Below are 23,622 nucleotides of genomic sequence, written 5' to 3' on the forward strand. Positions count from 1 at the left end.
CAATAAAAGGACCATGACTAGGAACGGACTCAGCTGAAATCTACACATACCGTATTGACTCGAATATAAGCCGCACTCCCCCCCCCCCCCCCACAATTTGGGCCGTGAAAAGTTAAAGTATGGCTTATATTCACAGCCTTCCCCGGAAGCAGCTGTGTGTTGCTTGCCCACCACTCCCAAGCCTCCCCCAGTTGCCTTAGGAAGGGGGAAGGGGGGAGGCTGCCGGCAAAGCGGCGCAGCTCCGCCCCCCCCCCCGAGAGCAGCCAAGCAGCATGGGGCAATGATGCGCAGCCTCCTCACAAGCCTTCCCTGGTGCCGGCTTGCGCTGGGAATGCCAGAAGGCAGTAGTGCCGGGAGGTGGGCCACACCCACAAGCAAGCCTTGAATTTTAAAGGTGCAGCTTATTTGCAGGTGTGTCTTATATTCGGGCCAATACGGTATAAGCTGTGCAGTGGCGTAGCGTGGGGGGTGCAGGGGGGGGCCCGGCCGCACCGGGCGCAACATCTGGGTGTTAGGGTTAGGGGGCGCAAATCCACGGGTTAGGGGCGCAAAACACTTGCCTTGCTCCGGGTGCGGACAACCCACGCTACGCCACTGAAGCTGTGAAAATCCTTCTTTAAAAAAAATCTTTTTTTAAAAAAAATGCATTGAATTTGCCATTAGCTCACCAGCGCCATGTAGTGTCACAATTGTATAATACACTTAAAATGTTATATTTGCAGCTGTATAGCTGAGTCCATGGATGGCTTTAAATTAGGGTTAAGACAAACTCACAGAGGATATGATCAGCTATGCTCTATCTCAGGGGTCAGCAAACTTTTTCAGCAGGGAGCCGGTCCACTGTCCCTCAGACCTTGTGGGGCCCAGACTATATTTGGGGGGGGGGATGAACGAATTCCTATGCCCCACAAATAACCCAGAGATGTATTTTAAATAAAAGGACATATTCTACTCATGTAAAAACATGCTGATTCCCGGACCGTCCATGGGCCGAAGGTGATTGGGCCGGATCCGGCCCCCGATCCTTAGTTTGCCTACCCATCCTCTATCTTCACTGTCAGACAGCAACAGACCTCCTAGTGTCCCTATTTTCCATTTACAGAAGCCACCCTGGTTTCTGATTTGATCCCAGAATGTCCTGCTTTTCCTTGTTGTTGTTTAGTCGTTTAGTCGTGTCTGACTCTTTGTGACCCCCCTGGACCAGAGCACGCCAGGCCCTCCTGTCTTCCACTGCCTCCCGCAGTTTGGTCAAACTCATGCTGGTAGCTTTGAGAACACTGTCCAGCCATCTCCTCCTCTGCCATCCCCTTCTCCTTGTGCCCTCCATCTTTCCCAACATCAGGGTCTTTTCCAGGGAGTCTTCTCTTCTCCTGAGGTGGCCAAAGTCTTGGAGCCTCAGCTTCAGGATCTGTCCTTCCAGTGAGCACTCAGGGCTGATTTCCTTCAGAATGGAGAGGTTTGCAGTCCATGGGACTCTCAAGAGTCTCCTCCAGCACCAGAATTCAAAAGCATCAATTCTTTGGCGATCAGCCTTCTTTATGGTCCACCTCTCACTTCCATCCATCACTACTGGGAAAACCATAGCTTTTACTATACGGACCTTTGTTGGCGAGGTGATATCTCTACTTTTTAAGATGCTGTCTAGGTTTGTCATTGCTTTTCTTCCAAGAAGCAGGCGTCTTTTAATTTCCTGGCTGCTGTCACCATCTGCAGTGATCATGGAGCCCAAGAAAGTAAAATCTCTCACTGCCTCCATTTCTTCCCCTTCTATTTGCCAGGAGGTGATGGGCCCAGTGGCCATTATCTTCATTTTTTTGATGTTGAGCTTCAGACCATATTTTGCGCTCTCCTCTTTCACCCTCAATAAAAGGTTCTTTAATTCCTCCTCACTTTCTGCCTTCAAGGTTGTGTCATCTGCATATCTGAGGCTTTTCCTTAGGGTGTCCCAATTATTAATTATTATTATTATTATTATTATTAATCACCTTTGTTTACTGCCCTAGACCCTCAGGGTGGTTCACAACACTACATTGCAATATAATTTGTTCGTTCATTTTGGACTTTGCTTCAGGGGGAAAAATCACTTGGCAAATAAAGATCATTGGCTGAACGCCTATATGGGGCTGTTTTGCAGCTGTATATTGGGCCTTCATCTCACGTGTTTATAATTAGCAATTGCACCCATCTCTTCTCTCAGCCTCGCTGGACATATAGAAAATATACCTAGTTTTCAGTCACGTCATGCCTTTTCAAGTCCTTCCTCACTTTGCTATTGCTGTTTGACGCAGCTTAAAAAAAATAGTGTTTCATTAATTAATTAATGCAATATAGGGCATACCTGATATAATGATCACTTTCGGTCTCTATTTTCATCCTACCTGGTTTGACTGTTGTGTCTTGGTTTTACTTTACATCACTTTCCTTAAAAACCCAATAAAAGTTATGGCAAAGAAAGAAAAATCGCTTCGGCCCTAATAGGTGCGCGAGGTGCTGCTTTCACTTTCTGTTTCTGTACACGTGCAAGATCCCTTCCCACCGTCTGCTCTCACCTGCCCTGGATCTCTCGCGATCCCAGCTGGAGAGCTTTCCCTCGGACCGGATCGCTCAGCAGCTATAAGAGCAACGCGCTCGACAGCCCCTAGAGGGCAATAGAGCAGCGCGTTTCCGCGCCCGCCCAGCCATAGGAGGACGTTCGGTGCCTTGAGGAGTGACAAGCCGAGGCGCCAGTAGCCGGCGTCGAGAGGCGGGCGCAGCTCTGGGCGGGATTCTTCCTTGATGTCCGAGGTCCCTTGGACCAATAAGCGCCGCCGGGTCGAGCTTCCCGTCTCGGATTGGGTGCTCCACGCCCCCTCGCCCGCCCACACACTCGAGGAGAGGGAGGGGAGGGGCTTGTAGTGTTAGGGGCGGAGCCACCGCTCTGACTGACGGCCAGCGTGGCTTCCGAGGGAGCTCTGGGAGGTGACTGACGTCGCCACGAGCCAATAGCGACGCGGGAGTGGTTGAGCGGGCGGCCAATGGGAGAGCGGCGAGGAGGCGGCTTTCGCTGGAGACGGCAGTTGAGGTGGGGGCGGCGCGCAGGTAAGTTGGCTTTTGGGGGGGCTCCGTCCCCTATTTAAACCCCCGAACCCACCTCATTCCTGCCTCCCACAAACCAGTAACCCCTCTCCTAGTCTCTTCATAGCCGCCTCCCCCCATTAATGCTAATTAACCCCAGGCAATTAGCGCTAATTAACGACCCCCCCCCCCCGCAATTAGACTTCAGCCTCAGAGTCCAAACAGGAGCCCCTCTTAGGCCTAATAACCGTCTCCCCCCATTAATGCTAATTAACCATATGCAATTAAGACTAATTAATACTAATTAACCCCCCTATTAAGGACGTGAGAAGACCATAGCAGTCAACGTTTTCCCTTTTTTTAAAGGGAAATTCCCTTATTCCGAATAGGATTCGTCGCAAGAAAAGGGAAAAGTTGACAGCTATGCCTCAGACCCCAATCAATAGCCCTCCCATAATGAATGCTAATTTTTGCTAATTAACGCCCATTAAAAGATTAAGAATCCTGATTCCGACCCCAAACAGTAGCCCTGCCCACAGTTAATGCTAATTAACGCCCTCCCTATTAAGACCATAGGAAGGCTGCTTTCTCGGACTCCAGTAACTCCCAATATTGCCTCCTGCCATTAATGCCAAGCATCTCCTGTCCTTAAGGGTAATTATCCCCTCCTTGTCACTGCTAAATGCTAATTGAAGTCCCCACCCCCAGTTAAAAATATATGGATAGCCTGGCTGGGTCAGGCGAAAGGCCGGTCAAGTCCAGCTTCCTGCCTCGGACATGGGGAACCTGCAAAGATACTGTATTTTTCGCTCTATAAGACACACCATAAGATGCACCTAGTTTTTGGAGGAGGAAAACAAGAATTTTTTTTCCCTGAATCTCAGAAGCCAGAACAGCAAGAGGGATCGCTGCGCAGTGAAAGCAGCGATCCCTCTTGCTTTTCTGGCTTCTGAGATAGCTGCGCAGCCTGCATTCACTCCACAAGACGCACACAAATTCCCCCTTACTTTTTAGGAGGGAAAAAGTGAGTCTTATAGAGCAAAAAATACAGTAATTTGATGCTAATTAATCCACCATTATGCTTATTATCACAGTTTCCGTATCCCTGTTGCAGATCCTCTGGGTGGAGCTTTTCAGTCCCTTGCTGCCATTATTTAGATTTGCATCCCATTTCCCCTCCCACTTGTCTCTCCTTATTTTGCTATGTTTTCCCAATCTCACTGAATCCAGCACTGTCCCTCCATCAGTCTGGTCAGTCGTGGCCACACTGGGCCATGAGACAAATTCAGGAAAATGGCATTAAGTGACTCTCGGACACTATGGGGGAGACAAAAAAAATTAACAGTTCTCAGTTACTGGCCATTCTCTCCTGGCAGAAACATTTTTCTTAATTCTGAACCTGTGGGGTGGGAGAAAGCATCGTCCAAGGGACATCTGATGTGTGTGTCTGTGTGTGATTTTGTGATTGCTTCACACCCTGCTGATAAACCTCCGGGCTCTTGTTTCCCCCCACATAGACAATAAGGCTGCTGTTCAAGGCTGCCCACTTTCTGCCCTGTGAGGCGGGCAGAGAGATTGCTGGTCGCAACATGGCCAAGCTGCACGGGCTGCAAGCGGACTATGTTTTCCGTGGCGTTGAGCACATCGTCCGGATGTCGGTGGACGGGAACCTTCTGGAAGTCGAAGTGGAGGACCGGCTCACCACGGACCAGTGGCGGGGGGAGTTTGATGCTGCTTGTGAGTAAAGAATCTGACACTGAGAAAGCTGCGCTGATGTGAACAGCTTAGGAGAGGGAAGAGCTGTGAAATGCCCAGCTACACTGTGCTGCTAGATGGGAAACCAAACACCGCCTTTCTCTGCTTTGACTATCTGGCATGTGCAGAGATGAGCCAGTTGCCCTTCTGGCTCTGCTTTGTCCCTGCCTCTGCTGGGCACTTGAAGCCCCGTGTCTTTAATAATAATACAGTGGTGCCCCGCAAGACGAACGCCTCGCAAGACGGAAAACCCGCTAGACGAAAGGGTTTTCCGTTTTGGAGGCGCTTCGCAAAACGAATTTCCCTATGGGCTTGCTTCGCAAGGCGAAAATGTCTTGTGAGTTCCTGCGGGTTTTTTTCCCTTCCCCCCCTTTTCCTAAGCCGCTTATCAGCTGATCCGCTGATAAGCCGCTTAACAGCTGATCGCTAAAAGCCGCTAATAGCGCTAATCCGCTAAGCTGTCAATGGTCTTGCTTCGCAAGATGAAAAAACCGCTATATGAATAGCCTCACGGAACGGATTAATTTCGTCTTGCGAGGCACCACTGTAATAATAATAATAATAATAATAATAATAATAATAATAATAATAATTTTATTTATACCCTGCCCTTCCCGGTTCAAAAACCGGGCTCAGGACGGCTAACAACAAATTTAAAACACTTTAAAACACTTAATTATAAAAGCAGCATAAAATACAATATAAAAACATGAATAACAATAAAAATCAAAAAATTAATTAGATAATCCCCAGGGCCAGCTGGCTGAATTGGTCCTACTTGTACCAGCGAGGAGGTCAGGGGAGAATTAGCTGTGGGGTCTTAGAGCGGGTGATCTTCATAAAAGGGGAGGGGGAGGGAAGCGAAGGGAAATAAAAGATCAGGCTGAATTCAAATTAAAGGCCAGGCGGAAAAGCTCTGTCTTACAGGCCCGACGGAAGGAGGTTAAATCCTGAAGGGCCCTAGTCTCCTGGGACAGAGCATTCCACCAGGTCTTTTCAAATGATAAAATACTGGTTACATTTCCCTCTTGTTCTCAAATTCCCAAGTTAAGCCATTACATGCCAAAATCAGCATCCCTCATGTTTTCCCATTTCTTCCAGTCATTGAAGACCTCACTCACAAGACTGGGAATTTCAAGCAGTTTGGGATCTTCTGCAGCATGCTAGAGTCGGCCCTTTCTCAGGTGAGGCTCAGTTTGGCTTTGGGGCCACCACGGAAAAGTCCATGGAAATGTGTCTCGGGCAGAGTTCCTCAGGCTTCTTGAGCATTGCCACTTTCCTCTCCCTTTGGTCCCTTCACCCCTGCCACCAGCCATCCATTCCACAGGTGGGCATCTGGGAGATTTCTTCGTCTGTAGTCCTCTCCTGGGTGTGAACACGGCAGATAAAAGCCTCAATCTTTAAAAAACAAACAAACAGAAATACACATTAATATCAGGTCGGTAGCCGTGTTGGTCTGCCGTAGCTGAAACAAAAGAAAATATAAATAAATAAAAAATACCTTCTAGTAGCACGGTAAAGGTAAAGGGACCCCTGACCATTAGGTCCAGTCGTGACCGACTTTGGGGTTGCGGTGCTCATCTCGCTTTATTGGCCGAGGGAGCTGGCGTACAGCTTCTGGATCATGTAGCCAGCATGACTGAGCCGCTTCTGGCGAACCAGAGCAGCAAACGGAAACGCCGTTTACCTTCCCGCCAGAGCGGTACCTATTTATTTACTTGCACTTTGAGGTGCTTTCGAACTGCTAGGTTGGCAGGAGCAGGGACCGAGCAACGGGAGCTCACCCCGTCACGGGGATTCGAATTGCCGACCTTCTGATCGGCAAGTCCTAGGCTCTGTGGTTTAGCCCACAGTGCCACCTGCGTCCCTTAGTAGCACGTTAGAGACCAACTAAGTTAGTTATTGGTATGAGCTTTCGTGTGCATGCACACTTCTTCAGATGTGAAGAAGCGTACACGAAAGCTCATACCAATAACTAACTTAGATGGTCTCTAACGTGCTACTGGAAGGTATTTTATTCATTTTATTTATTTTGTTTTGTTTCGACACATTAATAAGTAAATAATGGGGGGGACGTCAATCTAATGTGGCTGTTGCTGATGGGAGTTGTAGTCTGAAACATCTGGCAGGCACCAGGTTTGAGAAGGGACCTCCAGAATCCCCCCCCCCCCCCCCGCTTTGCCAACTTACAGTGTTTCTACAACATGCCCTGCCAGTTTCCTGCATCTTAAATCCTGGCACCGTGGTCTCCTTTCTGTCTTGAATTCCTGTCCTTCCCCAGTCCGAGAGTCTCTTCCGGGATAAGGACTGGCTGTGTAAACGGTCCTTGATGTAGTTCTGATTGTGTGGGCTTTTTCCCTACAGAGCAGCGAGTCGGTCACTCTGGACCTCCTCACTTACACAGACCTGGAGTTGTTGAGGAACAGGAAGATTGGGGTGGGTCCCCGGCACACGGCGACTGCCAAAAACTCCCCGCTGAGCTCCAAGCGCTACCTCATCTTGATCTACTCGGTGGAATTTGACAGGTGAAAGGGGAATCCCGACTGCATGACCCACAGGGAGCCTTGGGGCGACAAGGGGGCTTGGGGAGATGGAGGGCAGCTCATTTGTAGCTAAACATTCACCCAAAGGCCCCATGGCCAGCCACAGATTTATTGCAGGTGCGATGGGGACAGGTGAGCCTGGCCTTTCTGGAAGACCCAAGTATCTTCTAAGAGCTGTGAGGCTGCCAGAGAGACCGCATAACCTTATAACTTGGAGGGAAGCAGCTAATGAAACCAGTCCTTCCCTTTGCTGTGTGGGAGGAAGGAGGAGGTGGAAGACCAGGATGCTTTCCATGCCTCCTTTTGGCTTCGAAAAGAGCAAACAACGAGGCAGGAACAAAGGCCCTTCCTCCCTCTTAGCCCAGGAGCTGCCCCCCTTTTTCCAAAGCAAGAAGAGAGGGTGGAATCAAGGACCACAGCAGTCTTTGCCAAACTGGGGCCTTCCAGACGTTTTGGACTACACCCACTTGGGGCTTATGGGAATTGTAGTTCAAAGCTGCTGGAAGGCCCCAGCTTGGCAAAGGCTGAACTGCAGGGACATGCAGAGGAATAAGCATTCAATATTGGTAGCAGTTGGGACGCGGGTGGCGCTGTGGGTTAAACCGCAGAGCCTAGGACTTGCCGATCAGAAGGTCGGCGGTTCGAATCCCCGCAACTGGGTGAGCTCCCATTGCTCGGTCCTTGCTCCTGCCAACCTAGCAGTTCGAAAACACGTCAAAGTGCAAGTAGATAAATAGGTACCACTCCGGCGGGAAGGTAAATGGTGTTTCCATGTGCTGTTTTGGTTTTGGTGTTCTGTTTTGCCAGAAGCGGCTTAGTCATGCTGGCCACATGACCAGGAAGCTGTACGCCGGCTCGCTCAGCCAATAAAGCGAGGTGAGCGCCGCAACCCCAGAGTCGGCCACGACTGAACCTAATGGTCAGGGGTCCCTTTACCTTTACCTTATTGGTAGCAGTTACAGGGAACTGCTTTCCCTTTTTGTGGGTTGGTTTTGGCTGTCTCTTCTGGACAGGGAGGCAGGAAGCCCCAGGGGTTGCTAGCTTATCCGCTCTTGGGCGGGGGCCTCTGCCCTCCTGGTCAAACAGAGTGTCTGCCTGGCCTGTTAAGCACCAGAACCAACCCCTTGACATTTGCTCCTGTCTGCGGCGAGGTGCAGTGCAGGGGGTCACGACTTGTGTTTGCGTTTCCTTGTTTCCCGGCAGGATCCATTACCCGCTCCCCCTCCCTTACATGGGCAAGCCGGATCCTGTCGTGCTGCAGAAGGTGATCCGGGAGCTCAAGGAGGAGTTGGCCCTGCTGAAGGCAAAGCCAAGCAAGGATTTCAGAGATGCTGAGATCCGCCGGCTTCGTGACGAGTGAGTGGGGGAGGTGGTGGTGGGGGGTGTAACTTGAGCTATATCAGGCAGCTGCTCTCTGCAGGAGACATCAATGCGGCCTTCTGAATTTGCTGTTCCGGCATTTAGGAACCTGGATACAGTGGTGCCTCGCAAAACGAAATTAATCCGTTCCGTGAGGCTCTTCGTCTAGCGGTTTTTTCGTCTTGCGAAGCAAGCCCATTGACAGCTTAGCGAATTAGCACTATTAGCGGTTTAGCGGCTTTTAGCGATCAGCTGTTAAGCGGCTTAGCGGTTTAGGAAAAGGGGGGGAAAGGGGAAAAAAACCCCGCAGGAACTCGCAAGACATTTTCGTCTTGCGAAGCAAGCCCATAGGGAAATTCGTTTTGCGAAGCCCCTCCAAAACGGAAAACCCTTTCGTCTAGCGGGTTTTCCGTCTTGCGAGGCGTTCGTCTTGCGGGGCACCACTGTATCTGTGGCACCAGGAAATGGGGGTTTGAAGTGCTTCTTGGAACTGCTGGGTTCTTTCCCAGGTACCAGGGAGAGTGGAAGGTGTTGGGGTTTTTGTAGGGAGGGAGAGATACTCAAGGCATAGCTGTCAACCTTTCCCTTTTTTTAAGGGAAATTCCCTTATTCTGAATAGGATTCCTTGCAAGAAAAGGGAAAAGTTGACAGCTATGACTCAAGAACTGCATCTCCCATCTTTGGGAGCTATTTGTGATCGCGGGCACGTAAATGCTTCTTTGGAGTCAGTTTTCCTCCTCAAAGCATTGTTCTGATCTCACTGATCCCTGCTGATTTAAAATACAACCCTCAAATCTACCACGTTGATCTGTTGCTTCCCTATAAAAACGTTCAAGGCAGCTTACAAAGAGCAAACAATCCAAATTAAGTCTAAATTCCTCGGCCCGAAAATCCAAACAAGGTCAAGCATTGAAGTGGCAGTGAAGCAAACTCTGCACCATCTCATGGGTTTGAGAAGGAGGTTCACTGTGCAAGGAAATGGTGCAACAGGTCTGCCCTATTACCAGGAACCAGCAGGAGTCAGGAGAACTGTGACAGTTGTATTTATTTATGAACAGCAGATCAGCACTTCAGCATAGCAGCTAAAACTTGCTAGACAGGCAAAGCTAAGCTTCTCATTCATCCGTAGAGGGAACCACACCCAGCGCGAGGAGCTTTTATTACAGTTCTCTGGCGTGTCTCCTTAAAAGACACGCCAGCCATTTTACAATATCAGTCAGGAAATGCAGTGCAGCAGGAGTGCAGCTGCTCTTTCCTTGAATTAATGATGGTGATTAATTCAATTTATATACCGCCCTTTATCGAAAGATCCCAGAGTGGTGTGTACAACATTAAAATCACATTACAGGACATCAATAATAAAAAGTATGCTGACACGTAAAATAGTCATCATAATAACAGTCCTCTGCCCACTTTAGATTATTTAATAGCCATAGGCCTGGGAAAAGAGGAGTGTTTTTTTTGCCAGATGTCTAAAGACAAAAGTGGCTTTGCAAACCCACCTTTTAGCGCTTAAACAACCTTTTGCAAACCTCAGGTGCAGGAAAGCTCAGGTCTCAAGCCTTCCACGGAAGAGATCCTCTCTCGGCTGCCGCTGATCCTGTCCCGACGCTCCCTTTTTCAGGCTCCAGCACACCTTGGAGGAGAAACAGTCAGTGGAGACAGTCTTGCTGGGCCTTCAGGAGGAGCTGAAGCTCACCAACAAGAGCAGCGCCTTGAAGGAGGTCAAGATCCTCAAGAAGGTCGTGCAGAGCCTCGAGGAGGAGCTGACCAAGGAGAGAGCGAAGCACCAGCGGATCGCTAACAAGCGCCTGCAGGAGAGCCGGCAGCTTGCCGACGAGGTGGGCTGGGCCTTAATAATAATAATAATAATTTTTATTTATACTCCCCCCTCCCCAGCCAAGGCCGGGCTCAGGGTGGCTAACAAGCAATAATAAAAACAAGTTGAATGATTACAACTTAAAAACAAAATTGAACTACAACATTAAAATATTGAAACATTAAAATATTAAAATGTAGCCTCATCACAGGAGGAGGACGGAAAAGAAAAAAGAAAGAGAGGGAAGGAGGGAATCAAATTGGCTCCAAGCCAAAGGCCAGGTGGAACAACTCTGTCTTACAGGCCCTGTGGAAAGAAATCCGATCCTGCAGGGCCCTGGTCTCATGAGGCAGAGCGTTCCACCGGGCTGGAGCCAGAGTTGAAAAGGCCCTGGCACTGGTTGAAGCTAATCTAACTTCCTTAGGGCCCGGGACCACTAGGGTGTTGCTTTTATGGACCTTAAGGCTCTCCGTGAGGCATACTGGGAGAGGCAGTCCCGTAGGTATGAGGGTCCTAGGCCGTGAAGGGCTTTAAAGGTCAAAACCAGCACCTTAAATCTGACCCTGTACTCCACTGGGAGCCAGCGCAGCTGGAAAAGCACTGGGTGAATATGCTCCCATGGCAGAGACCCCGTGAGGAGCCTCGCTGCAGCATTCTGCACCCGCTGGAGTTTCTGGGACAGCTTCAAGGGCAGCCCTGCATAGAGCGAATTACAGTAGTCAAGCCTGGAGGTGACCGTCGCATGGATCACTGTGGCCAGGTCGGGGCGGGAAAGGTAAGGGACCAACTTACAGGATCCTCGTTCCACTGGGCGGGTTGGGGAGAGGGCTATATCAGGCTGCTGAAAGGAGAAAGACCTCAATGCGGAAGCGCTTGTCCGAGCTCAGCTCTGCTACTGAAAACCAATCCTTAGGCATGGAATGTGCTCAGAGGCACCTCCTGGTCTTTAATTCCCACTGCATCCTTTCCACTTCATTTTGGGGGTCCAAGGTAGAAAAACGCCAAAGACTGAATAAGCCTGGAATTTGTCCACCCTTGGTGGAAAGGGCAAGACCTCTCTGCCCTCCGACAAGAGCTGTGGGACTGGTGGGTGAGGAGAGAGGGAGGGACGGCCAGCCTTCCTCCAAGACTAGGAACCCCTAGAACCACCATCTCCTTCATTTCATTCAATTTTTATTTGCATACTGCCTTTCTATATTACTCTATGCAAGGAGGTTTATGACAAAACATGCAACAAAGATCACACACCTTAGAACATGGGTAGGCAAACTAAGGCCTGGGGGCCGGATCTGGCCCAGTCACCTTCTAAATCCGGCCCGCGGACGGTCCAGGAATCGGCGTGTTTTTACATGAGCAGAATGTGTCCTTTTACTTAAAATGCATCTCTGGGTTATTTGTGGGGCATAGGAATTTGTTCATTCCCCCCCCCCAAAATATATATATATATATAATTGCTGACCCCTGCCTTAGAATAATCAAATTCAATACAGTGGTACCTCACGTTACAAACTTAATTCATTTCGGAGGTCCATTCTTAACCTGAGGTGTGCTTTCACTAATGGGGCCTCCCATTGCCACTGCGCACAATTTCTGTTCTCATCCTAGGGCAAAATTCTCAACCTGAGGTGGTACTACTGGGTTAGTAAAGTGTGTGTAACCCGAGCTACCACTATTCAGCAAAGTCATAATAAAAACATAACTTTAAACAACTTGCAGCAAGTAAGGTAATATTCAGTAATCCATTGGAACGTAATAGTACATGATAGCATTACTCTCAAATTATCAGTAAATAGTAATTAAACAGAAATTCACTCTTAGCAGTTACTGTGGTTTCTCGGTTTTCGAATGCGCCTCAAAAGTCAAACAAGAAAAGTGGCTTCTGTTATGAGGCTTCCGCTTTCAGTTTTCAGACGTTTTGGAACTCAGAACGGATTTCCGGAACAGATTATATTTGAAAACCGAGGTACCACTGTACAATAAATAATTGCTAAACTATAATCAACAAAAATAGCAAGTCACAATGCATAAAATGTGAAATGATCACATTCTGCAAATGTCCACCCTGGACTCCTAGGTACCGATTCTGCTTTAATATCCGTCCTGCCCCCCCCAGCCCCATTATACAGCCTGAGCCTTAACACAAGGCCCAAAAAGAGATCTTTCTTCCCCCTGCAGCTGGCGGAGATGAAAGCGACAGAACGGAGCCTCCGGATTCGCGTGAAGAACCTGACCAACGAGCTGGCCTTGTACAAGAAAGGGTGAGCGCTCCTGACCCCTCGGCTGCTCTGCTTTGCTGTCAAAGGCAGCACTTTCTATGCCGGACGCAAACCCACCCCTCTAGCTGCAGGCGTTCCTTTCTCTCCCCTCCCCAGGCGCTTCACCCCCTCCGGAACATCTCCCCAGAACCACCCTGCACCCCCTCGCAATTTTGCGCACCCTACCCTGTCCCGAGGCAGCACCAAGAAGAGAGACGTCCGCCGCTCCACCTCGGAGGAGCGCTCGAACTCCCGGGAGCGCAGCGGCGCCTGGGGGCCTGGCCGGCAGAGGTCCACCTCCAGGGAGGGGCGCAGCGGGAGCCAGGGCCGCCTCCCTCGACAATCCCCGTCTCCTACAGGTGAGAGGGGTGGGTCACCCTCACCATGCACCCCCCGTTCCCTGGCACCAGGCCTGCCTGGCGAAGTGGCTGCTGGGAAGGAGGTGTGCTGGGCACAGAAAGGAGCAGGCCACATTATGCGTTCCCTGCCTGCCTCTGAGTTACCAACAGATCCAAACTTCTTCTTCTTCTTCTCAAGGTGCCAGGCAAGTAAAGCCGCCTTTTTCAGCACATGTTTTGTTTTATCTGCTAGATCTGAGGGGGAGGGCCGGAGTCAAGTATTGCAGCTCGCGAAACTACTCTTCTGACACCGCATCTCTTGCTTCTGAGATACTGTATTTTTCGCTCTACAAGACGCACTTTTCCCTCTTAAAAAGTAAGGGGAAATGTGTATGCATCTTACGGAGCGAATGCAGGCTTTGCGGGCTATCCCAGAAGCCAGAACAGCGAGAGGGAGCGCTGCGCAGTGCTCCGCTCCCTCTCCCTGGCTGTTCAAGCTTCTGGCTTAGCTGCGCGAAGCCTCCGTAGGGGAGCCTTCATCCCGCTGCCCTGCAGAGGCTTCGCGGAGCTATCCCTGGCTTTTGCGGGAGGTGGGGGAAAGGACAGAGCGTGCAGCTCTGTCACTTCCTTCACCTCCCAGAAAAGCCTCCAAGAGCCACGCTCCCTTTAAAGAGCGCGCAGCTCTTGCGGGAGGTCGGGGGAAACCCGGGAGGCTTGCTTTCTCTGAAGCCAGGGGAGCAAGCGGGATCGGTGCGCACCAATCCCGCTTGGTCTCCTGGCTTCAGGGGTAGCCCTGCAAAACCTCCTGAGCGAAGAGGGAGGAGCGCTCCCTCTTCGTTCAGGAGACGTCTTATTTCTTGTTTTCCTCCTCTAAAAACTAGGTGCGTCTTATGGTCGGGTGCGTCTTCTAGAGTGAAAAATACGGTACTCTACATGCTAGAAGAGCCTTAGCCCTGGGATAGCTCAGTTGGTAGAGCCTGCGACGCTTGATCTCAAGGTTGTGGTTTAAGCCCTACCTTGGGCAAAAAAATCCTGCATTCCAAGGCTTGGACTAGATGACCCGTGTGGTCCCTTCCAACTCTGTGAATTTATGATCAGGTCAAAGGCTCGTCTAATCCAGCACTTTGTCCTCATGGTGGCCAGCCCAGGAGCAGAGCAGAGCGCGCTCCCATCAGGGTTCCCCAGTACAGTGGTGCCCCGCAAGACGAACGCCTTGCAAGACGGAAAACCCGCTAGACGAAAGGGTTTTCCGTTTTGGAGGCGCTTCGCAAAACGAATTTCCCTATGGACTTGCTTCGCAAGACGAAAATGTCTTGCGAGTTCCTGCGGGGTTTTTTCCCTTTTTTCCCCCTTTTCCTAAGCCCTAAGCCGCTTATAAGCTGATCCGCTAAAAGCCGCTAAACCGCTAATAGCGCTAAGCCGCTAAGCCGCTAATGGGCTTGCTTCGCAAGACGAAAAAACCGCTATACGAAGAGCCTCACGGAACGGATTAATTTCGTCTTGCGAGGCACCACTGTAGCTCATATTCAAAGGCGTTCTTGCCGCCATGCTTGACTTTCCAACAGTAGGGGCTAGAAACTTGCTTGCCGGTTTTTGAAGCCGAGAACTGCCAGAGTTCAAATCCCACAACCGTGGAATGGAGGACCTCAGGACCTTATCTATGTGTGATGTCTCCAAAGCTAGAATCCACATCCCACCTTGTGCAAAGAATGATGGGCTTCTTAACTCTCTGCAGGCAAAGCAAATCCTTGCCTTTTCAGCAAGGCTGCCTTTGCCTTGGGCACGACGTCAACCCAGAACTGGGCACTGGGAACTTCTGCCCTGTAAACAGACCAGGTCCCTTCTGCTCTGCAGGACAGAACTGCCAATAAGGTGCCCTTCCTCCTTGACCACCCTCTTTCCCTCTCTCCTTCCCTGTAGGACCCCGGGCACCACGCTTTGACCCCACTGCCTTTGTGAAGGCCAAGGAGAGGAAGCAGAAGGAAGCGGAGCAGAAAAAGTGAGTCGCTTGCCTCCAGGGTCTGCCTCTCCCTGCCGCTCCCCCAACCCTGGCGGCTGCAGGATCCAGGCAAGGGCGAACGGCGCTGTTTGGGCTAATTTGTCCTGTCTCCCTCCAGAGAGCGATGCCTGCGGCGGGGGATGGGAGACACCCCGCCCAGCGGTTGGTGCCACCGCCTGCAGTCCAGGGGCCCATCGGCTTTCAGCACCAGCGGTCTCGGGAAAAGCCGGGGCAGGAGTTCTTCAGGTGTGTCTCGCTGGGACCTTGCTCCCTGTTTCGTGTGCCGCGCAAATGACGCACGCAGCAGCATGGAGGCGCCAGGCGTCGGGTCCCTGCCTCGAGGAGCTTCCAAAACCTCAGTTGGAGGTGGAGAGGGAAGTGGGCAGGCGTACGTGGGGGGAACAGGCAATCGATTTCGCATATTTTCATACTAGGCTGGGTTACAGGGCAGAATGGGAACTAGGGGGTTGCAGCAAAGGCTTCACTTTAAGGTGGGACATGGGTGAAGTAAGGTTCTACGGAAGCAGACTGCAAGGGAGAAAACGCCAGGGGTCCTTTGGTTAGAGAGAGCCAGGGGTGCTGCACCAGTGAGAGTGTCAGACCAGGACCTGGGAGAGACCAGGGTTCAAGCCCCCCCCCCCCCATATTGAATCTCGCTGGGTGACACTGGCCCAGTCACTGCCTCTCAACCTCATCTGCCTCACAGCATTGTTGTGGGGATAAAACTGATCTAGGCGGAGAACGATGTACGCCACCTTAAGCTCTTTGTGGTGGGGGGGAAGCTGGGCTATAAACAATGGAGCAGGGGACCTTTGGACAACTTAGTAGATCTGAAGAGGGGGTAGGAACTAGGAACTTGTGCTGGATCTGGGAGCATACAGGAAGCCCGCGGAGCGTACATGAAGCAGGGTGATCATAGGATTAGAGCAACAGGAGGTTGCCAGCTAGATTGGAGGCGATTAAAGGTGAGACAAGGGAAGGCCAGAGAAGAGGGGATTGCAGGAGTCTAGCGGAGAAAGGCAGAGGGCCCAGGCCAGAGTTTTTTGAGCCTTCCAAGTCCTTTCTGCGGCTGCTTCCCGAATTGAGCAAAGTGGCTTGTGAGCTCTCCTCTTCGATGCCTGGCTGGTGCTAAATGAATACAGCTCAAGCAAAAGTGACAGTGTGTGGAGATGCTTGTTTGTTTGGGGAAATTAGCTTTTTACTCGGTTCTGAACATTCCCCGCACCCCTGTACATGCAAACTTGCCTTATTTCCGCCAACGGCATCCATACCTGCCCTGCCCTCTTTCTGCACGTGCTCACAACAGTTTGAAATCGCAATAAATATTTTGAAATATAAAATAGCAGTTGAAAAAAGAATACATGAGTTGGAGCTGACATGCAGAGATGTTTCCGTCCATTCTCCTCTTGCTTTGTTAGTCCTAATGGGAAATTCACTTTCTTCGCCATCGCTCCTGCCTCCTCTCTGCTCCTTCCTTGTCTGCAGTGCACAGCCTGTCCTGTATAAGGTTCTTTTTGCCTCCCACCTTGCCCTTACAAGAGCTGTGCTCTTTTGCTGTCTGCTTTGCCCTGAACCTTTGAAATGTCTGTGAACATCCCGTGACATTATACAGTGGTGCCCTGCAAGACGAAAAACCCGCTAGACGAAAGGGTTTTCCGTTTTTCGAGGCGCTTCGCAAGACGAATTTCCCTATGGGCTTGCTTTGCAAGACGAAAATGTCTTGCGAGTCTTGCAATTTTTTTCGCTCCCCCCCCCCCTTTTTAATAGCCGCTAAGCCGCTAATAGCCGCTAAGCCGCTAATAGGGGTGCTTCGCAAGACGAAAAAACCGCAAGACGAAGAGACTCGCGGAACGGATTATTTTCGTCTTGCGAGGCACCACTGTAGCAGGCTTCACAGTAGATCAGCAAGGAGAGATTCTCGTAGGTGCTTCAGTTAACGGTATTTATAGTTTGCTTTCTTTCCCCCCATTACGCCTGGTTTATATGTTCCGAGAGCCACTTTACACAGGCACGTCGCAGCGTTTGGGTGACTTTGCGGGTGCAAAAGGGTCTTCGCCTCACCTGATCTCACCCTACGCTCTTTTCCTGCAGTGGAAAGCTTCCGCAGCCGTCGCTCATCCGCAAGCTCAGGGAGCGAACTGGACGATTACTCTGAGCCTGCTGCCCCAAGGTAAGGAAGGTGGGGTCAGGCCTGGTCCTTGTCCTCTTCAGATCACCACACAAACGCTTCTTGTTCTTTTATAAAACTTTTTATTGCGTATTAACAAAACAATCTTATAAACGGTTCTTAACTATTATTCCTCAGAGTCACTTCTTTCAGATACCTTCTGAGCTCTGCTTCTCCGTGACCAGCCACCCTCAAAATGTCGAACCGCCCTTCCCTTTGTTTTCCCCGCTCTTTTTTCTAACCTCCTGGCTAGAGCTGGCCTGTATCTCCCCTCCTCCGAATCTGAGCTTTCCTGGGAACAGCCGGTCCCTCCCTGTTGTTCCTCCTGTTCTCTTCTATTAGATTCACTGCTCTCCTTCCCCCCTTGGGGAATGCTTTCTCCCTCTGAGAAACTGGAAACTTCTTTCCCTGACAGGTGGGGCAGGGGGAGGCCCAGCCTGATGCAAAGCAGTCTACCTTGTATGCTGTGCTGGAATGCCCAGCCGCTTCCTGCCAAAACCCCACACTTAACTTTAAAAAGCAAGTTTCCAGTCCTTATGGGAGCAGAAGCGAATCTGATAAAGCTGCGGCAAAAATTCCCATTGCCAAGCAAGTTACACCCCCCCCCCCCCCGTTCATACGAGGAAGGTCAGGACTAGGAATCTAGGACAGCTGTCTACCAGCTCCATTTGGTATGCAGCCTCAGACCCTACCTACTTGCAGACTGTCTCGCCAGAGTGGTGCATGCTCTAGTTACCGTATTTTTCGCCCTATAGGACGCACTTTTTCCCCTCCAAAAATGAAGGGGAAATGTGTGTGCGTCCTATGGGGCGAATACAGGCTTTCGCTGAAGCCTGGAGAGCTTCACTCACTCTCCAGGCTTCAGGAAGCTATCCGCAAGCCTTGCAAGCCCGGCGGGAGGTCCCGTGGGCTCGCAAGGCTTGCGGGCAGCAGCCTGCAGCCCAAAAGCTCGGGGGACAGCGGGGAGGCGCAGCGCTGCCACCCCGCTATTCCCCGACCTGATCTGGAGGCTGGCTCTTCTAGCTTGGGGATGTCTGTGCAAACCTGGGGGGGAAATAAAAAAAAATTCCTTGATTCCCCCCCCCCCCAAAAAAACTAGGTGCGTCCTATGGGCCGGTGCGTCCTATAGGGCGAAAAATACGGTATCTCCCGCTTGGACTACTGCAATGCGCTCTACGTGGGGCTACCTTTAAAGGTGACCTGGAAAGTACAATTAATCCAGAATGCGGTAGCTAGACTGGTGACTGGGAGTAGCCACTGGGACCATATAACTCTGGTCCTGGAAGACCTACATTGGCTCCCAGTACGTTTCCAAGCACAATTCAAAGTGTTGGTGCTGACCTTTAAAGCCCTGAACGGCCTCGGTCCAGTATACCTGTAGGTGCATCTCCACCCCCATCGTTCAGCCCAGACACTGAGGTCCAGCTCCTAGGGCCTTCTGGCGGTTCCCTCCCTGCGAGAAGTGAGGTTACAGGAAACCAAGCTGAGGGCCTTCTCAGTAGTGGCACCCGCCCTGTGGAACTCCCTCCCACCAGATGCCAAGGAAATAAACAACTACAGTATCTGATGTTTAGAAGATATCTGAAGGCAGCCCTGTTTAGGGAAGTTTTTAATGTTTGATATTTTATTGTGTTTTTAATATTCTGTTGGGAGCCGCCCAGAGTGGTTGGGGAAACCTAGCCAAATGAGTGGGGTATAAATAAAAAATTTATTATTATTATTATTATTATTATTATTATTATTATTATTATTATTATTACTATTATTTATTGGCTTTGCCTGGATCGGACACAGAGTTTGGGGTTGGGACATGATTGCAATGGGAGCATTCTTGGCCTGATCCGGCCTGATGGGTTGTGTATGTTTTCCCTTAGGGGGAGGAAGCGAGCGGTGAGGGGCAGAAAGCCTCTAAGTTCCTCATCCTGGAATGGCAGTACCACGGTAAGCAGCCAGCCGCGTCGAGGCTCCTCTTTGGCAGAAAAGTGCTGGGCAAACTGAGCTCGCCATCTGCCGAGACTCCTGGGCACTGGGGGCGGGTCTTCGATTTCCTTTAGCTATCAGAGGTGAACTGACCAGTGCCACTCGTTCTCCCTGCAGATTCCCCACACGGATGGTGGCCACCGGAAGCACCTGGCCAGCACACCTACCACAGGCCTGCGAGTGGACAAAGGTAAATCCCCCGGGGTCTCCAGTGGCCTCTTGAGCTGAGGCGGCGCAGAGACTGGCGTAGGTTGACCTCACTGGGTACACAGTGAAGTGTAATCTCCTCTTGAGAGCCAGTGTGACGTAGCAGCTGAGAGTGTCGGGAGACCAGGATCCGACTCTTCTCTCGGCCGTGACCTTGGGCCAGTCCCTGGCTCTCGTCTTAACTTGCCTCACAGGGTGGTTGTGAGAATCAAATAGAAGAACCATGTACAGTGGTACTTCGGGTTACATACTGTCAGGACTGCCGCTAGGTCCCAGCTCACAGAGGACCAACGCCCAGTGGATATTATATACAAAAGTCTTTATTGAAGTTTGGTTTCCATTTCCAAGCTCTGGGCGCGCAGGCCCACGTCTTAACGCTAGACCGGCTAAGTCCCCTCTGACTCACTGCTCCACCCACACCAGTTTAAGATTCTAGCCCGGCTCCACCTCTTGCGCTGCTCTTTCCTGCGTTGGGTCCTTCTGCCCTCTGGGGTTCCCTCCTTCCTGGACTCCTCTGACGCGGAGCCTCCTGAGTCTTGCCCCTCCCTCCGGCGGGCTTTAGGACCTGGCTCCCTTCCCGGGCTCCCCGCTGTGCCGCGCTCCTGTACATTTGAACTTGGCGCGCGCGCCCAGCCGGTGACTTTCCTTCTGACCGTTTCCCCGCTTCCTGATGTGGGTGTTGCCAAACCTGACTCCTCTCCTCCCTCTGGTGGTGAGGACACTGGTCCCGACTCCTGGGACTCCCCCTCCCCACTGCGCTCTGGTGGAGACGCTGGCCCTGATCTCCAGCTGCTGTTCAGGGACTCCCCGCTGGCCCCTCCCTCTTGAGGTTTCTCCCTTGGAATCTCCCTTGCTCTGGCCACCGGCGCTCCCTTCTGTGAGTCCTCCGATTCGCTAGAGAGGCTTGTGGAATAACTCTGGCCACTGTCACTGCCTGCGCCCCCCTCGTACTCCTCCTCCTCACTCTCCATTTGCTCCCCCTCCTGTGTCTCTCCTTCTGAACCCCTGACACATACGCTTCAGGTGACAGACTCCACTAACCCAGAAATAGTGCTTCAGGTTAAGAACTTTGCTTCAGGATGAGAACAGAAATCGTGCTCTGGCGGCGGTAGCGGGAGGCCCCATTAGCTAAAGTGGTGCTTCAGGTTAAGAACAGTTTCAGGTTAAGAACGGACCTTGGGAATGAATTAGTACTTAACCCGAAGTACCACTGTACAGTGGTACCTCTGGATGCGAACGGGATCCGTTCCGGAGCCCCGTTCGCATCTTGAAGCGAATGCAAACTGTGTCTGCGCGGGTTGCAATTTGCCGCTTCCGCGCATGCGCGTGACGTCATTTGGAGTGCGCATGCGCAAGCGGCAAAACCCGGAAGTAACGCGCTCTGTTACTTCCTGGTCGCTGCGGAGCGCAACCCGAAAATGCTCAGCCTGAAGCTACTTTAACTGAGGTATGACTGTACGCTAGTGCTTGCCAACTGGGGGCCCCAGGATATTCCAAGGGGGCCACAGGTGAAAAATGCATAAATGAGAGGCCACAGCATGAGGCTAGGGGGCTACAGAGGGAAGTGAGAAGTGAAGGGGGGAAATATTTTTTAAAAATACATCTTGATTGGCTATCTGCTTGGCCAATCACAAGCAGCTAAGGGGGCGGCCCACCAGGGCCCAGCGCTCCTTTTTGCCCTGTGCGTTTTCCTGGGTGTTTTTTCCGACGGGAGAGGGCGATCGCTGAGGCTCCCATTTTGACAAGTAGGGACCGTGATCTAAAAACCCCAGGTCAGGTAAGTGCAGTGGTGGACTGGCAATGGGTAGGGTTGGGTGAGATGGAGGTGCTTGTTGCTGCCACCAGTGCTGGGCCTGTTACTGCTTGCTTGCTTGTTTATTTATGCCAAGCCAGCCCATTGGCTCATCTGCATTGTCCACACTGGCTGGCAGCAGTGACAGTCCAGGGTTTCAGATAAGGGGCATTCCCAGCCCTCCCTGGAGATTTGACCTCGTTATTAATTGGGCTCTGCCTCCAAGCCATAGCTAGCCCTTCCTCATTAGGCCTTGCCCAGAAAGTTACGCCCCAGTTGGAATAAGTTTAAGGAATATTTGAAAAAAATACGTTCATATTTAAATTTTAGAATAGCTGTGGAAGTGGAGATAGGCTGTAGGGTTAGAAGTAGAAGATAATGTATTCCAAAAATACTATTATTCGTAAGTGATAAAATGTGAAGTTTTTATGGTTAAAGTAAGTGTGATTTTTAAAAAATGGTTAGAAATCATGATACATGAATGTGTTAAGGTTGTGTTTTGTATGATTTACATATTGTATTGTAGTGTTTTATTTTTTCTTGTCCTTCTTGTTCTTTTTTTCCCTCTCTTGTCTCTTTTTCCTTTTTAAAAAGTAATAAATATTTTTTTTAAAAAAAGAAATCATGATATATGTAAACTGCTAAAGATGAAGTAAAATGAAAATCAGGTGGGACTTGGGGAAGCCCCCCTAACAATGTTTAGAAAAATTAGGATAAGACAAGAATTTGTTTCTATTGTTTGTTTTTCTGTTTGTGTTCTTTATTTGTGTTATAAAATGAATAAAAAAAAATGGGGGGGGGAATAAAGTTGCGCCCCAGTCTCCCAGTCCTCTCGCATGGCAGTAACCCAGTTGTCTTGTCCCACAGAGAACCTATACGACGAGCCATCGGCCGACCTCTCAGAGATTGACGCTCGGCTGCAGGCGCTGCAGGAATACATGAATAAACTTGAGACCAGAACGTAACCCCTGGAGTAGAACAAATTAAGAGGGCCGCTGGGCCAGAATACAGGGAGCCTCCTTCCCCCACCCACCCCGGTTTGGAGTCCTCCTTTGGGCTTATTTAGACAGAGGCATGGGCCTGAAAGAGATGGTGGTGGGAAGCATGGGTGCCTTGAGGGACTAGAAGCTTCAGAGCTTCTTTCCCCCTTGCTGCTCTGATGCTGCTTAGGACCTGGTCGATGTGTAGCTTGCTTGAGATACAGGGCACTGAACCCTTTAGCCTTACTTAGCCCTTTTGTACCCAATCTTGCCTTTAAAAACGTGAAAATGGAGCCCCCCTCGGCCATCAGATCATCCTTCTTTAAGACTCCCCTCCTAATTCCACCTGCTCTCTCGCCCCTTTAGTTCTGAGCCTTTAAAAAACCAGGGTGTGCAGCCTGAGATCAAAATCAGGCCCTCCCTCGCTCTTTGCTCTCAGGCAGGCCTAGACAAAGATAATGCCTTCCCTTTTACGGAGTCGCTCCCTCTCCCTCCAGTTGCTTCCAGGCCCGTCTCGGCGTGGAGGTGCTGACTGCTTTGGGGACACAAATTCAGATCTCTTCCCGGGGGTGGGGAGGAGGGGAGGAATTTCTTGGCTCAAAGGACTGGCCGAGTGAGAGATTGCAGGCTTAGCCAGAAAATCTTTGGGCTGCCTGTGAAAGATCCTAGTAGGGAATAGTTCCACTCACCAGTTTTACTTCTCAGCTAGGCACCAAAGGGAAGCTGAACTGTCACAGCCACTGGTTTTAACATTTTCCTTTTAAAGAACTGCTTTTGCCCAGCCTGTTTAGACCAGGTATCTCTTCTGGGTTCAGATGGTGGTGTGTTAAAACAGCATCCTTGTTCCCTCGGCTGTGCAGCAGGGAGCCTGTTCCCAGTTGTGACATATCCTTTTGGCCTGTTTTGACTGCTCGCTTGAGCCAGTCTCCTTTGCAAGGGGCAAATACAGTTGGGTTGTGTCGGTCTACCCTCTAGCGGGCTGGTTCGTAAACTTATGTGTGGTCTCTTCTAAACATTCCATGAAGTTCTCTTGACAGCTTTTAATGGATGGCGGTCGTCTGTTTTCCCTGTCTGCCTGTCTCTCAGTGTGTGGTGCTGTGTGCAGTGATCCTATTTTGTAAATAAACACTTCTTTTCTAACACACCAGTCTCTGTCCGATCCACTGGTATCTTGTCACAGTTGTGTTCCCGTGCTAGTTTAAGAAGAACCTAACAGATCGGACAAACCGTCTGCCCAGCCCAGCCAGATCACTCTAGGAAATTCAAACTCTCCAGTCACAGGCATGTTTGGGAATCACAGCTTACATCTCCCAGGCATGGGAGAGCAAGCTGGTGGAGGGTGAAATGCACTTTGCACATGTTCAGAGGGAAACA

The 23,622-nt window shown here is 50.7% G+C and overlaps 1 protein-coding gene across 2 annotated transcripts; it reads left to right on the forward strand.

Annotated features, from left to right (window-relative positions):
- Nucleotides 1-3,009: 3,009 nt before the first annotated feature.
- CCDC61 (coiled-coil domain containing 61) lies at nt 3,010-23,390 on the forward strand. Of its 2 annotated transcripts, XM_083753968.1 has the most exons (14): nt 3,010-3,078; nt 4,572-4,791; nt 5,911-5,993; nt 7,174-7,334; nt 8,556-8,708; nt 10,336-10,552; nt 12,706-12,788; nt 12,903-13,144; nt 15,044-15,122; nt 15,241-15,368; nt 17,214-17,292; nt 19,164-19,230; nt 19,387-19,459; nt 22,136-23,390. In XM_083753968.1, exons 2-14 carry the CDS (start codon nt 4,644-4,646, stop codon nt 22,231-22,233), a joined length of 1,611 nt encoding a protein of 536 aa, XP_083610094.1. In that variant the 5' UTR covers nt 3,010-3,078; nt 4,572-4,643; the 3' UTR covers nt 22,234-23,390. The 2 variants fall into 2 exon arrangements, with proteins under 2 accessions (XP_083610094.1, XP_083610095.1); XM_083753969.1 differs by lacking the exon at nt 3,010-3,078 and having other exon boundaries at nt 4,559-4,791.
- Nucleotides 23,391-23,622: the final 232 nt, after the last annotated feature.

The sequence above is a fragment of the Podarcis gaigeae genome (assembly GCF_964106915.1).
Source record: "Podarcis gaigeae genome assembly, chromosome: 8".
Classification (NCBI taxonomy): domain Eukaryota; kingdom Metazoa; phylum Chordata; class Lepidosauria; order Squamata; family Lacertidae; genus Podarcis; species Podarcis gaigeae.